The sequence below is a fragment of the Camelina sativa genome, chromosome 3 (genome assembly GCF_030686135.1).
Source record: "Camelina sativa cultivar CO46 ecotype springtype chromosome 3, ASM3068613v1".
Taxonomy (NCBI): Eukaryota; Viridiplantae; Streptophyta; class Magnoliopsida; order Brassicales; family Brassicaceae; genus Camelina; species Camelina sativa.
This window is the reverse complement of record NC_141882.1, coordinates 14,653,671-14,666,485: the sequence shown is the minus strand read 5'-3', so window position 1 is coordinate 14,666,485 and position 12,815 is coordinate 14,653,671. Positions and strand designations below refer to the sequence as shown.

The 12,815-nt window shown below is 38.1% G+C and overlaps 1 protein-coding gene and 1 pseudogene across 3 annotated transcripts; both read left to right on the top strand.

Moving 5' to 3' along the window:
* Nucleotides 1-1,350: 1,350 nt before the first annotated feature.
* Nucleotides 1,351-5,457, top strand: LOC104777249 (putative cellulose synthase-like protein D6). Of its 3 annotated transcripts, none has more exons than XM_087504796.1 (4): nucleotides 1,351-1,710; nucleotides 2,067-2,479; nucleotides 2,592-3,423; nucleotides 3,513-5,457. In XM_087504796.1, exons 2-4 carry the CDS (start codon nucleotides 2,094-2,096, stop codon nucleotides 5,268-5,270), a joined length of 2,976 nt encoding a protein of 991 aa, XP_087360922.1. In that variant the 5' UTR covers nucleotides 1,351-1,710; nucleotides 2,067-2,093; the 3' UTR covers nucleotides 5,271-5,457. The 3 variants fall into 3 exon arrangements, with proteins under 3 accessions (XP_087360922.1, XP_087360926.1, XP_019099339.2); XM_087504800.1 differs by having other exon boundaries at nucleotides 1,644-1,710; nucleotides 2,073-2,479; XM_019243794.2 differs by having other exon boundaries at nucleotides 1,651-1,900.
* Nucleotides 5,458-7,861: 2,404 nt separating this feature from the next.
* On the top strand, nucleotides 7,862-11,935 carry LOC147946939 (uncharacterized; annotated as a pseudogene).
* The last annotated feature ends 880 nt before the right edge of the window (nucleotides 11,936-12,815 follow it).

Sequence of the window (12,815 nt, the reverse complement as noted above, 5' to 3'; positions counted from 1 at the left end):
ATTCTCTTCTGTTTTTTATTTTAATATTTTTATTTTTATACACTTGCAGAAAATTCAAGAGAATCAAAAGATTACAAATGTAATCCTCGCTACATCTGATACTATTTAAATATTATTTTTAATTAAAATGTATAAGTAGATTTGGGGTAAAAGCTGCATATCTACTAAGTAGATCAAATAAAAATATTACTCAATAATTGGTGTAATTAATCATATACATTTTTATAGAGATATATGTAATTTTGCAACAGGTCAGAACATGTAAACAATATATCTGTGTACTATATACTCGCTTATATATCACACTCATTATAAATCTAATGTATAGGGAAGATCAGATACGAGACGGGAACAAGTAATTTTTAAAAAATAAAAACATTATATAAACTATTTTTCATAGAAAAAGAACAAGAAATAAATATATCAAGACGGGATTATAAAATTACGATAGTTAAATTAAATTTCATGTGAATCTAAAATTTATGGTGAAGCGATTATTATTTCAAACGTTTAGAAATTTGATAAAGGTAAACTAATATAAGTTTATGTTATAAATGCTATACCAAATAATTATATTTATAAATAAAATGTTATGTTGATGCGAATCCTTTACCTACTTTCTTATTTGTTGGATTAAAATATACAATCTCAAATTGATAAATTATTATTAAAACTACGGTTATAAGATAAAAAAAACAGGACATACCATATATGGGATGAGACGGGTTCCGGAAACAGACATAAACATATATACTATCTTTCTCTTACTATTTTTTAATGTACTTAAATCTAATTTTCTTCTTTTCTAAACCAAACTGAAAATAAATTGGTACAAAGTTGGATTATGAATGTTAATAACATTTTTAACATTCATAATTACAAATGTAACTCCGCATAGTCCAAACCTAATTGCAAACTTAGGGGGTATATTGAAACAATGATTTTGGAGGATTTGATGGGATTTAGAAAATTTGGAATTTTGATAGATTTTAGGGGACTTGATATGATTTATGGTAAAATTCTTTCAAATCCCACCTAAAACCATGAGATTTGTATTTCTGTATTTTTAACTAAACAAATCCTCCAAAATCCTCCACAATCCCTAAAACTTATTAAAATCCAAATCCACAAACTGTTTTGAATAACACTGGATTTCAAAGTAGATTTTTAAATCATCAGTTGAATAACAGTGGATTTCATGTGACTTTTTAAAATCCATGATTAAATAACATATGATTTGTAACTTTTACACAAATCAATTAAAATGTCAAGTTGAATACACCCCTTAGTCTTTTTAATATTAACCCCGCACGTTCATTTAACAACAAGGAAACATGGTGTTTTTTTTTTGTGTGCAAAGGAAACAATTTTATTTATTTATATTTAATTAAACTAAGATTACAACTTCACAATCTTGTGTATCTCTTACAATAAGTAGTAATGGAAAATAAAATCAAACGTTTCCTTAATAGTCCTAATCTTTTCCCTTTCTGAGTCAGCGCGTGGACGAGGTCCATGCATGAAATAGCAACACCACCAGTACCAAAAATACCAAAAATACCCTTTATAATTACTCGAATTCCCCGTTTCTACCACCCACTTTGGTGTACACACTTCTTTCGTCTCTTGGTGAAAGCAGCATTAATAGCTGTGTTCAACACATTTTAAAATTTATTACTCCTTACGTTAAATAAAATTCGCTAATTTAAGGTAACAAAATCTCTTTTTATTTGTTACCATTTAATATGGATTTTGTACAAAAAAAACTTTGTGTTTCTTGATGATATATTTCAGAGATTTTGATTTTGCGTTAATGGTAATAAAAAAAAAAAAACAGAGAAGAATTAACATTTTTTTTTTGAAAAATCTCATCAGTGATACTGATTTTGTATCGAAAAGGGTAAGAGTTCCTTATGGATTTGATTCTCAATTTACTTTTCTCCACAGATCTTTTCCATTAAAAAAAAATCGATTACTTTGATTCTCCAAATAAATCTTTATTTCTCACTCAGTGCCGTTTTTTTTTTGTGGCTCCGTCGTATTTTTCTAAATTCCGGCAACGGCAGGATTAGATTGTGCTCATATATCAAACGATGCCCGGAGAATCTCCTATAAGACATCCCAGAATCAGCCACGTGTCAAACTCTGGCAGCGATTTCGGAAGCAGGGAAGATTACACCAGTTACATCGTCCAGGTCCCTCCGACGCCGGACAACAACCCGGCGTCTCTTTCAATCGTTCTCTGTGACATCGATCCAAATCCGGTGACGGTTCCGACCGCTCCTGGAGACACCGATTCCGGTTCATCTTGCAAAGACGACGAACCGGATCAAACCGATCTGAGAAACAGTGAAGAAGAAGAAGAAGAAGAAGACGAAGAAGAAGAAGATGAAGAAGAACACGATACCTTGCTTTACAAGCTATCTAATCCTTTAACTCGTATCGACAAAATCTCTCCGATCATCATCGCTCTTTATCGGTAATAATAATATACAAATCTCTGTCGTGTCAGTTACAAACACTTTGATGTCACACTTTTCAGGATGTGTTGTGATTTTGTTTTGTATTTATTATTTTTATTATTATTACAGGACTCTAATAGTTGTTCGAGTTGTAGCTCTTGTTCTGTTTCTCATCTGGAGAATCAGAAACCCTAACAACAAAGCAATATGGTTATGGTTACTCTCTGTAATCTGCGAAATCTGGTTTGCTTTCTCTTGGTTACTCGACCAAATCCCTAAGTTGTTCCCTGTGAACCACGGAACCGATATCGAAGCCTTAAAGGAGACATTCGAACCGTCATCAGACCCCGATAAACCGACCGAGAAATCGGATCTTCCGGGTATTGATGTGTTTGTCTCAACGGCTGATGCAGATAAAGAGCCTCCACTAGTTACAGCCAACACAATCCTCTCCATTTTATCTGTTGACTATCCTGTTCAGAAGCTCTCTTGTTATCTCTCAGATGATGGAGGATCGCTTCTTACCTTTGAAGCAATGGCTGAAGCCGCTAGCTTTGCGAAAATATGGGTGCCGTTTTGCAGGAAACATAACATCGAGCCGAGGAATCCGGAGAGCTACTTTGGTTTGAAAAGAGATCCTTATAAGGGAAAGGTGAGGCATGACTTTGTTAGAGATCGACGGTATGTGAAACGAGGTTACGAGGAGTTTAAGGTTCGGGTTAACGCGCTGTCTCATTCCATTAGAAGGAGATCGGATGCGTTTAATAGCAAAGAAGAGATGAAAGCTTTAGAGAAATGGAAGCATTGGAAGATTAGAGTTGAAGAGGACCAATTCAAGGAGCCAAGGCCTGCTTTAGTAGCTCCTAAAGCTACTTGGATGAGCGATGGAACTCACTGGCCAGGTACCTGGGCTGTCCCTTGTCCGCACCATTCCAGAGGTGATCACGCTAGTGTCATACAGGTAAAGAAAACGCATGGTTTGAGATCTGCTTGATATATTGCGTATGAGTTTTGACTCATTGAGAATGGTGATTTTTGTTTTGCTTGTAGGTGTTACTTGATCCTCCTGGAGACAAACCAGTTATGGGGAGAGGTGGTGAAGGGAGCACACTTGATTTTGAAGGGATAGACATTCGTTTACCGATGCTTGTTTACGTGAGCCGCGAGAAACGACCTGGCTATGACCATAACAAGAAGGCAGGAGCTATGAATGCTTTGGTACGCGCCTCGGCTATAATGTCTAATGGACCTTTCATCTTGAACTTGGACTGCGACCATTATGTCTACAACTCTGAAGCATTTAGAAATGGGATCTGTTTCATGATGGACCGTGATGGTGACCGCGTTTGCTATGTTCAGTTTCCGCAGAGGTTTGAAGGAATCGATCCTTCTGACCGCTATGCTAACAAGAATACTGTCTTCTTTGACATTAATCTACGGGCTCTCGATGGGATCCAAGGTCCAATGTACGTCGGAACAGGATGCCTCTTCCGTCGAACCGCGCTTTACGGTTTCGACCCGCCTGATGTTTTTGTGGCGTACGAAGAACCATCTGGTTGTTACAACTGCTGTTTCCCGCGGATCAAGAAACGTAGGCCCGGAAGCATAGCTTCTGAACCAGAGTATTGTATTGATGTCGAGGAAGAAGAGCGGGTTGATATCAGTTTGATTCCAAAGCAATTCGGTAGCTCGAGTATACTAGTGAGTTCAGTTAAGGTCGCGGAGTTTCAAGGTAGGCCACTAGCTACGGTTCAACCGAGCAGACGCGGACGTCCTCCTGGTTCTTTAACCGGAAGCCGTGAACCGCTTGATGTTGCGATGGTAAACGAGGCGGTTAACGTGATCTCTTGCTGGTACGAGGACAAAACAGAATGGGGAATCAATGTCGGATGGATCTACGGATCAGTAACCGAAGATGTCGTGACAGGTTTTAGAATGCACGAAAAAGGATGGAGATCATTCTATTGTGTAACAGAGCCAGACGCATTCCGTGGAACTGCACCTATAAACTTAACTGACCGGCTCCACCAGGTTCTCCGTTGGGCCACTGGTTCAGTCGAGATCTTCTTCTCCCGAAACAACGCTATCTTCGCGGGTCGAAAACTCAAATTCCTCCAGAGAATATCTTACCTCAACGTTGGAATATACCCATTCACAAGCATTTTCATCTTAACCTATTGCTTCCTCCCGCCGTTATCTCTCTTCTCTGGTCACTTCGTTGTTGAAACACTCACCGGATCATTCCTCGTTTACCTTTTGGTAATCACATTGTCTCTTTGTGGATTAGCTGTTCTTGAAGTCAAGTGGTCAGGTATCTCTTTAGAAGAATGGTGGAGAAACGAACAGTTTTGGTTAATAGGCGGTACGAGCGCACATTTAGTAGCGGTACTTCAAGGTATACTCAAAGTCATAGCCGGAATCGAAATCTCATTCACCTTGACTTCAAAATCTTCAACAGGAGGAGATGACGAAGAGGATGATTTCGCTGATCTTTATCTCTTTAAATGGACTGCTCTGATGATTCTACCGTTGACGATCATAATCTTGAACATCGTAGCGATACTTTTCGCGGTTTGTAGGACTGTTTTCAGTGAGAGACCACAGTGGAGTAATCTTCTTGGTGGGACTTTCTTTGCTGCTTGGGTGTTGCTTCATATGTATCCGTTTGCGAAAGGTTTGATGGGAAGAGGAGGAAGAACACCGACAATTGTGTATGTTTGGTCAGGACTTATCGCTATTTGCTTGTTTCTTCTCTATATTACTATTAAGAATTCGGAGATTGATGGAGGATCGTTTCTGGTGACTTAGATGCATCCCCCCATAGATAGGACAATGTAAATATATGTTATAGTGCTGCCGGTTGGGAACTGAAAACAGAGTGGTTTATTTTATTTTGGTTTTGGATGGTTTAATCCGTTAAGATTGTCTTGGCTGGTTTTATATGTTTTGTGCGATTGTTTATGATCAAAATTTTAAATGTGTTTGTTCATGGTCAGAGAGGTATTTGGGGATAAATTTACAATTTTTTTGGAGAAAAAAAATGGAAGTGTCGTTTCATTATTTACGTACGTTTTGTTTCAATTTCTAGTGTTAATTTCATATTCAACCCTAGCTTTGTATTCTTCTTCTTCACCGGTGTGAATCAAGTAGAGCAGGCTTGCTTACAACACAAGCCAGTGGTTTCCCAACGCAATAAACGTTCTTCCTTTTTGAAGAAACTCATAGCTATGGTTAACTGTAGTTTGTCTCCCTCACCAACTCCAGTGTACATTTATTAGATAGACAAAAGATTAACTCACAAAACAAAAACTACAAAGCACAGGAAAGAAAACAGAACCAATTTCAAGAAGAAGAAACTATCAAATTTCAAAAATGTCTCGCAAAGATTTCATGACACTCTTCAGGTACAGTACAAAGCTTTTGTTGGCTGTCCAAAACTTTTCTCTTCCAAAAATAATTTGAAATCTCACTATCAGTTTGACGAAACCTGAAGCCAGAGAGCTCTGTTTTTTAGGCTCCATTATGTATAAATATTATACAGGAATATTTATCAACGGCCAAGATATTTTTGAGTGAGGGTGAACTTCTGAGGTGGTGTAAGTATGATTTATAACTTTTTTTTTTCTTTTAAAGTTTCTTCTAAACACTAAACCTAAATCTTACATATATTGCTGATGTGATTTTGTATATCACATCTCTAGTTATAAATTTCTACTTTCATATTTACAAATTTTTATTCTGGCTATAAAATTCATAATCATAAGCTTCCAATAACACATTTGCTAAAGCCACTAATTGATCTTAGTTTCCGGGTACAAAGCCCAGCAGAACTCAACAGAGCAAAAATCGCATTGTCATCTCTATCACATGCTAAATGCTTCTTAAGTTCTAAATTGCTCTTAAAATTTTAAGGTTCAAAGCTTGGCAGCGGAAAATATATTTTGCGGAAAATATATTTTGGATCATTTCTTTCATTTGTGTGTATGTAAGAGAGAACCAGATATGCGTTATGCCAGTCTTTTACTTGGGGCTCACTTTTGTTTCAAGCCCAAATAATATTCTTTAATTATGAAGATAATACGCTGTATATATATACAAAAGATCCGCTGTAGAACATTGGCTAAATGCTCTTAATATTTTCAGGTACAAAGCTTGGCAGCGAAAATTTATTTTGGATCATTTATTTCATGTAGTATATGTAAGAGAGAACAATATATTCATCGTGCCAGTCTTTGACTTCATGATTTAAAAGATATTTTAAATTTAAATTTTTTTACCCAAATAATATTATTTGGTAAAAAAGATAATATTAATTTTGACTCTTCGCGAATCTTCTTCACCGCCTCACGTTAATCGGTGATCCAGCCTTCCGTCGCCGGCGGATTTCTCAGTTTAGCTAAGGCTAACCTTCTCCTATCATGGCAGATCAAGATATTTGGATTAATCTTCAAAACTTAAATCTGGGTTCAGATCGCACTCCACTTCAATTATCGGGTGAAGCTCGTAGGAAACGGGAAGAGGAGCATGCTCTCGGTCTCGTGGTTAAAGGTATCCATCCTTCACAAAACCCAGTTGGATGGCAGAGTAAACAGTAGAATTAATGAAGATGGAACAGTCCAGTTTTTCTTCAAGCAAGCCCACCACCTTAATACTGTTTATGAAGGAGGCCTCTGGACCTACAAGATTTGGCTGGTAATAGTTGATAAGTGGTCTAGGAGACATTACCCCGATTACCTTCGTGTTCTTAAATTTTGGGTAAAAATTCACAATATCCCGGATGACTCTAGGAATAACCGTGCGATCACTGAAATTGGGGAGATATTAGGATCTGTAGAGGAAGTTGTTATCCAAGAGCCTAATATAAATCAAGCTGGGGAGGTTATGGTGAGGGTTAAATTTGATGCCACCAGTAGACTCATATTTGCTCGCTTCTTCTGTTTTGAGGATTAGAGTGAGCCTACCCTTGTCAGATTTACTTTTGAAAAGCTTAGGAAGTTCTGCACTACGTGTGGTAGTCTCTCCCATCTAGCTGCAACATGCTTGGTTCATGATCAACAGATTGAAAATAGCCCCATCCCAGAACCTGCTGATGATACAATGGGAGAAGCAGCTAGTTCCAATCCCAATTATGAAAACTTAGAACAACATCTTCAGATGGATCAAGAAAGAGATCTTATGGATCTTATAATCCCGGAAGCTGCTCAACTACATCCACGCCAACCTCTGACGATCAACGACACAATCTCAACCTCTGTTGATGTACTCGAGCGAGGGACGAAGCGTAAATTTCATCAGACAAGTGAGGATGAGGAAGCATCGACTTCTAAAAGGAAACCAATTGAACAAACTGTGAACAACGCTTTAGGGGAGGTGGAAACCTCAAAGCCACCATCCCCAAGATGAAGATACTGCACTGGAATTGTCAAGGGCTGATGAACCCCTTGACAATTCCTTATCTCAAGGATATCAACCGTAAGTATAGATTTGATATCCTCTTCCTCATAGAAACTAAGAATAATGATGCGTTTGTACAGAAGCTTGGTGAAGAACTCTTTTTCTCTCAGAACTTTTTGATCCCTCCCAATGGGCTTAGTGGAGGGTTAGCAATATTTTGGCGGAATACGGTAAAGGTTGATTTTCTCTCAACCCCAACACTTTACCACACTGATATGTCTATTACCGAAGGGCCATCGACTTTTTGTTTAACCTACGTTTATGGTAATCCGGAGAGAAAACCACGACAATCGCTTTGGCAAACTCTGGAGAATCTGGCAGTGGAAGGGTTTTGCCAGAATAGATCAACAGTAGTTTTGGGAGATTTCAATGAGCTTAAAAACAATTCAGAAAAGCTTGGGGGTCCTCCAAAACCCGAATGGAAATTTATCAACTTTAGGAGGTTGTTGTGTGCTTCAGGTCTTCATGAGGTTAAAACATATGGTGGGCCATATACTTGGATAGGCAACAAAAGCACCGGTACCATTAAGTGCAAATTGGATAGAGTACTAGCAACTGCAGATTGGAGAGAGCAATTCCCGAAAGCCATTGCACAACTGCTTGACTGGGTGGGCTCTGATCACAAGCCACTACTGCTCCAAACAGACGACAACCAATGGAGGGGAATCAAGCTATTTAGGTATGATAACCAGTGGCGATCAAATGAAGAAGGTCAAAGGCTTATTCAGCACACATGGAATCAAGAATGTCAGCAGTTACCACCATATCAGTTCAGAGAAGCGCTGTTGAGATGCAGGAATAGTCTGTCTCGCTGGAAGTTGAACCAAAATCTTAACTCAAGGAAAAACATCAAGCAACTGCGTCTGGATCTCCAAACAGCGTATGCTTCCCACCATGTTGATTTTCACTATGTTACTGATTTAAAGCTTAAACTGCAACAAGAATACTGGAAGGAAGATGAGTACTGGTGTTCCAAAAGCAGAAGACAATGGATGAATGCGGGAGACAAAAACACGAAATTTTTCCATGCAAAAACCAAGCAGAGAAGAAGTTACAATCGAATTACCTCTATTCATGATGCAAATGGGAATGTACATCAAACAAATGAACATGTTCAGGAGGTAATAAACTCATATTTCTCTGACCTCTATTCATCTTCAGGCAGTGAACACCTTGATGCCATCCTCCAGCATTTGCAACCAAGAGTCACACAAGAGATGAACCAATCACTTACTGCCTCAGTAACTGAGAAAGAAATCTATGATGCTCTTTTTAGCATGAATGTTGACAAGGCACCAGGTCCTGATGGTCTAAGCGCGGGCTTCTACAAATATCACTGGAGTGATATTAAACACGGTGTGATTAAGTTTGTTAATCATTTTTTTGATACTGGTTATCTAGACCCGCAACTAAACCATACACACATTTGCCTTATTCCCAAAATTGCTTCACCCACCCAAGTAAAAGATTTTAGACCGATTAGTTTATGCAATATAGCATATAAACTAATCTCTAAAATTTTGGCAGAAAGACTTAAATCCTGGTTGCACTCTCTGATATCTGAATTTCAATCTGCATTTATCCCTGGCAGATTAATTACATATAATATTATTGTTACTCATGAGCTCCTCCATTCACTGGGCACAAAAAAATCAAGACTCCCTTCATGGCTTTAAAGTTAGATATAGCCAAAGCATTTGATAAGGTTGAATGGAATTATATTGAGGTTATTCTAAAAAGGTTAGGTTTTGCAGACAAGTGGTGCCAATGGATCATGAAGTGCATCACAACAGTCTCCTATTCAGTGCTACTTAATGGTTCCCCCTCTAAACAGCTCATACCACAAAGAGGTCTTCGACAAGGTGACCCTCTCTCACCTTATCTCTACTTGCTTTGTACAGAAGGACTATCAGCTTTAATTACACAAGCAGTCAAAGTGAATCACATTCATGGTTTCAAAGCAAGTTACGTTATATCCCATATGTTCTTTGCTGATGATTCCCTTCTTTTCTGTACAGCTGATGAAGAAGAATGCCAAAGAGTTATCAATCTACTAAAGATTTACGCCGCAGCTTTAGGCCAATATGTCAACTTCCAAAAGTCAGCTATTCAATTTGGTAAGACTGTTCACCCAGACATCCAACAGAGTATTATGAATTCTCTAGGGATCAATAAAAATGGTGGGTTTGGGAAATATCTAGGTTTACCAGAAGCGATAGGGCGAAATAAAGCAAATGTTTTTGCTTATATATCACAAAAAGTGCAAAATAAGTTGAATAGCTGGTATTCTAATCTCTTATCTCCCGGAGGGAAGGAAGTTTTGATTAAAGCTGTTGCTACTGCTCTTCCTACTTATGCAATGTCCTGTTTTTTGCTACCTCAGAAAATCATAAATCATCTTACAGGACAAATCAGGAACAATTTGGTGGTCTGGAGCTAAAGAAAAGAACAAGATACCTTGGTTTTCTTGGGCCAAGATGACCAAACTGAAGCAATATGGAGGAATGTGATTCATAGATCTTCATCAATTCAACATTGCCTTATTAGCAAAACAGGCATGGAGAATTCTCAAAGAGCCTCAATCCCTTCTTGCAAGAGTCCTCCAAGCTAAATACTTCTCACAATCAGTGTTGACGGATGCAAAGTTGGGACATCGACCTAGTCATGCCTGGAGGAGCATATACCAAGGTATACAACTAGTTAAACAAGGCCTCAAATGGAGAATAGGAGATGGTAATACTGTAAGAATATGACAAGATCCGTCGATTGATAACCCTCCTCGACCAGTTAGGAGAGCGAATTTGAATCAGACAAATCCCAACTCGCTTAAGGTGGTGGATCTTCTTATACCAAGTACAAACCAGTGGAGTGAGGAGAAACTTCGCGAATTAGTGCATCCACAAGATATTAGTCACATCCGGAGAATCAGACCACGTTTCGTCAAGGTACCTGACATGCCTATATGGACATTTACAAAAAATGGTCAGTATTCAGTAAAATCAGGCTACCATCAACTCACCAAAGTGGATGAAGAGTCTATCCTAACCGCAAGTACACTTTGGAAATCATTGTGGTCTTTGTTTGTCCCACCAAAAATCAAGCACTTTTGGTGGAGAGCCCTTCATAATGCTCTTCCGGTTGCTGAGACATTGGTATTAAGGAATATCAATATTCCACGAGAATGTCACTTTTGTGGAGAAGCACAAGAGACCATCATTCACCTCCTTTTCCACTGCAGAATATCAAGAGAAGTTTGGGAGCTTTCTCCTGTGCCTATCAATGCAGGTCAATTAGACTCTCACAATTCTCTTGCTAAAAAAATTCAGCTTCTCATTTCAAGGAAAAACGTAGCCTCTCCAAAGGAGTACATTTTCCCGTTCATTGGTTGGCGGATTTGGAAAGCCCGTAATGACCTTATTTACAATAGCAAAAGATGGTCCATCCCCGATATCATACGCAAAGCTCTCACGGATTTTAGTTTATGGAAGGAGGCGAACAATGGATCGTTGATTCACGACAATAAGCATGAACAGCAGGAGAAGACTAATATGGTCACCAATAGAGCTGCTTTGAACCAAACTAACATATTCTATTGTTATACAGATGGATCATGGCTAAATAATCAAAGCAGAGCTGGGATAGGATGGGAACTACATAATGCCCAGGGCAAATGTATTCTCAAAGGATCCTCATCAATTGAGCCCACCAATGCTGCTCTTGAAGTAGAAGCCATTGCGATCAAAGAAGCACTCATCCATGTCAAATGTTTGGACTACAAACCAGTAGTCTTCTGTGGTGATTCGAAGACCATTTATACATACCTTCAGAAAGCTAAAGAGCAAGGCAAGTCACCGGATGAGTTTGCAGAAATTCAAGGCCATCTGGATGACATACTTGAATTGTCCACCAGTCTTCATCATTTCACTTTTATCAGTAGGACATCAAATGCATCTGCTGATGCATTAGCAAAAAAAGCTAGAGTTGTAAACTCGCCTATGATTATCTCTTGGTTTAGTTAATCTTGTAAAACTATGTACCTCTTTATTTAAATGGAAAGAAACGTTGACCGACAAAAAAAAAGATAATATTAATTTTGTTAAAGGTAATTTTAGTAATTATAATATGCCTCGTCATCATCCTAATCATCATGCCCCCTCACCGTTCACGTCATGCCACATCATTATTTTTGACAGTTGACTAATGGTAAAATTATTCAAGGATGATTTTGTCACAAATCAATAAGAGGCCAGATAATTTATTTGAATTTTATTAATTGTTCAGATTGAAAATTACACTGTTTTGTCGTTTGGGTAGGAAAATACACTTTAGACATTGTTCGGGTTAAAATTTACCCTTTTTCCGTAAGAGATAACCATATGTGCATTGTGCCAGTCTTATACTTGGGACCCGCCTTTGTTTCAAGACCTTCTTGGTAAAACCGAGGAAGCGGCTTGGAGAGGCCTTTCTTGTAGTTCGTTGTTTATATATACAAAATAGCCGATGTAGCACATTGGCTAAATGCTTATAAGATCTAAGTTGATTTAAAAGTTTGTGGGTTTAAAGCCATATAGGGGAAAATTTATTTTTAAACATTTTTTTCTGAAGTATATGACGGAGAGAACCATAGATGCATTGTGCGAGTCTTTTACTTGAGACACACCTTTGTTTAAAACCCTTCTTGGTAAAGTAAAGGAGGCGGCGTGGAGATACATAAAAGATCCGTTGTAGCACATTGGCTAAAGGCTTTTTAAAATCTAAATTGCTCTCAAAATTTTAAGGTTTAAAACTCGGCAGCGAAATTTTTTTTGGAACATTTCTTTCTTGCTGTATATGTCAGAGAGAACCATAGATGTATTGTGCTAGTTAGGACCTATCTTTGTTTCAAACTTTCTTGGTGAA

Coding starts and splice junctions, on each gene's coding strand:
- LOC104777249 (XM_087504796.1), top strand. CDS start 2,094: ATGCCCGGAGAATCTCCTATAAGACATCCCAGAATCAGCCACGTGTCA. Junction 2,480..2,591: donor ATCATCATCGCTCTTTATCG/GTAATAATAATA, acceptor TTATTATTACAG/GACTCTAATAGTTGTTCGAG. Junction 3,424..3,512: donor ATCACGCTAGTGTCATACAG/GTAAAGAAAACG, acceptor TTTTGCTTGTAG/GTGTTACTTGATCCTCCTGG.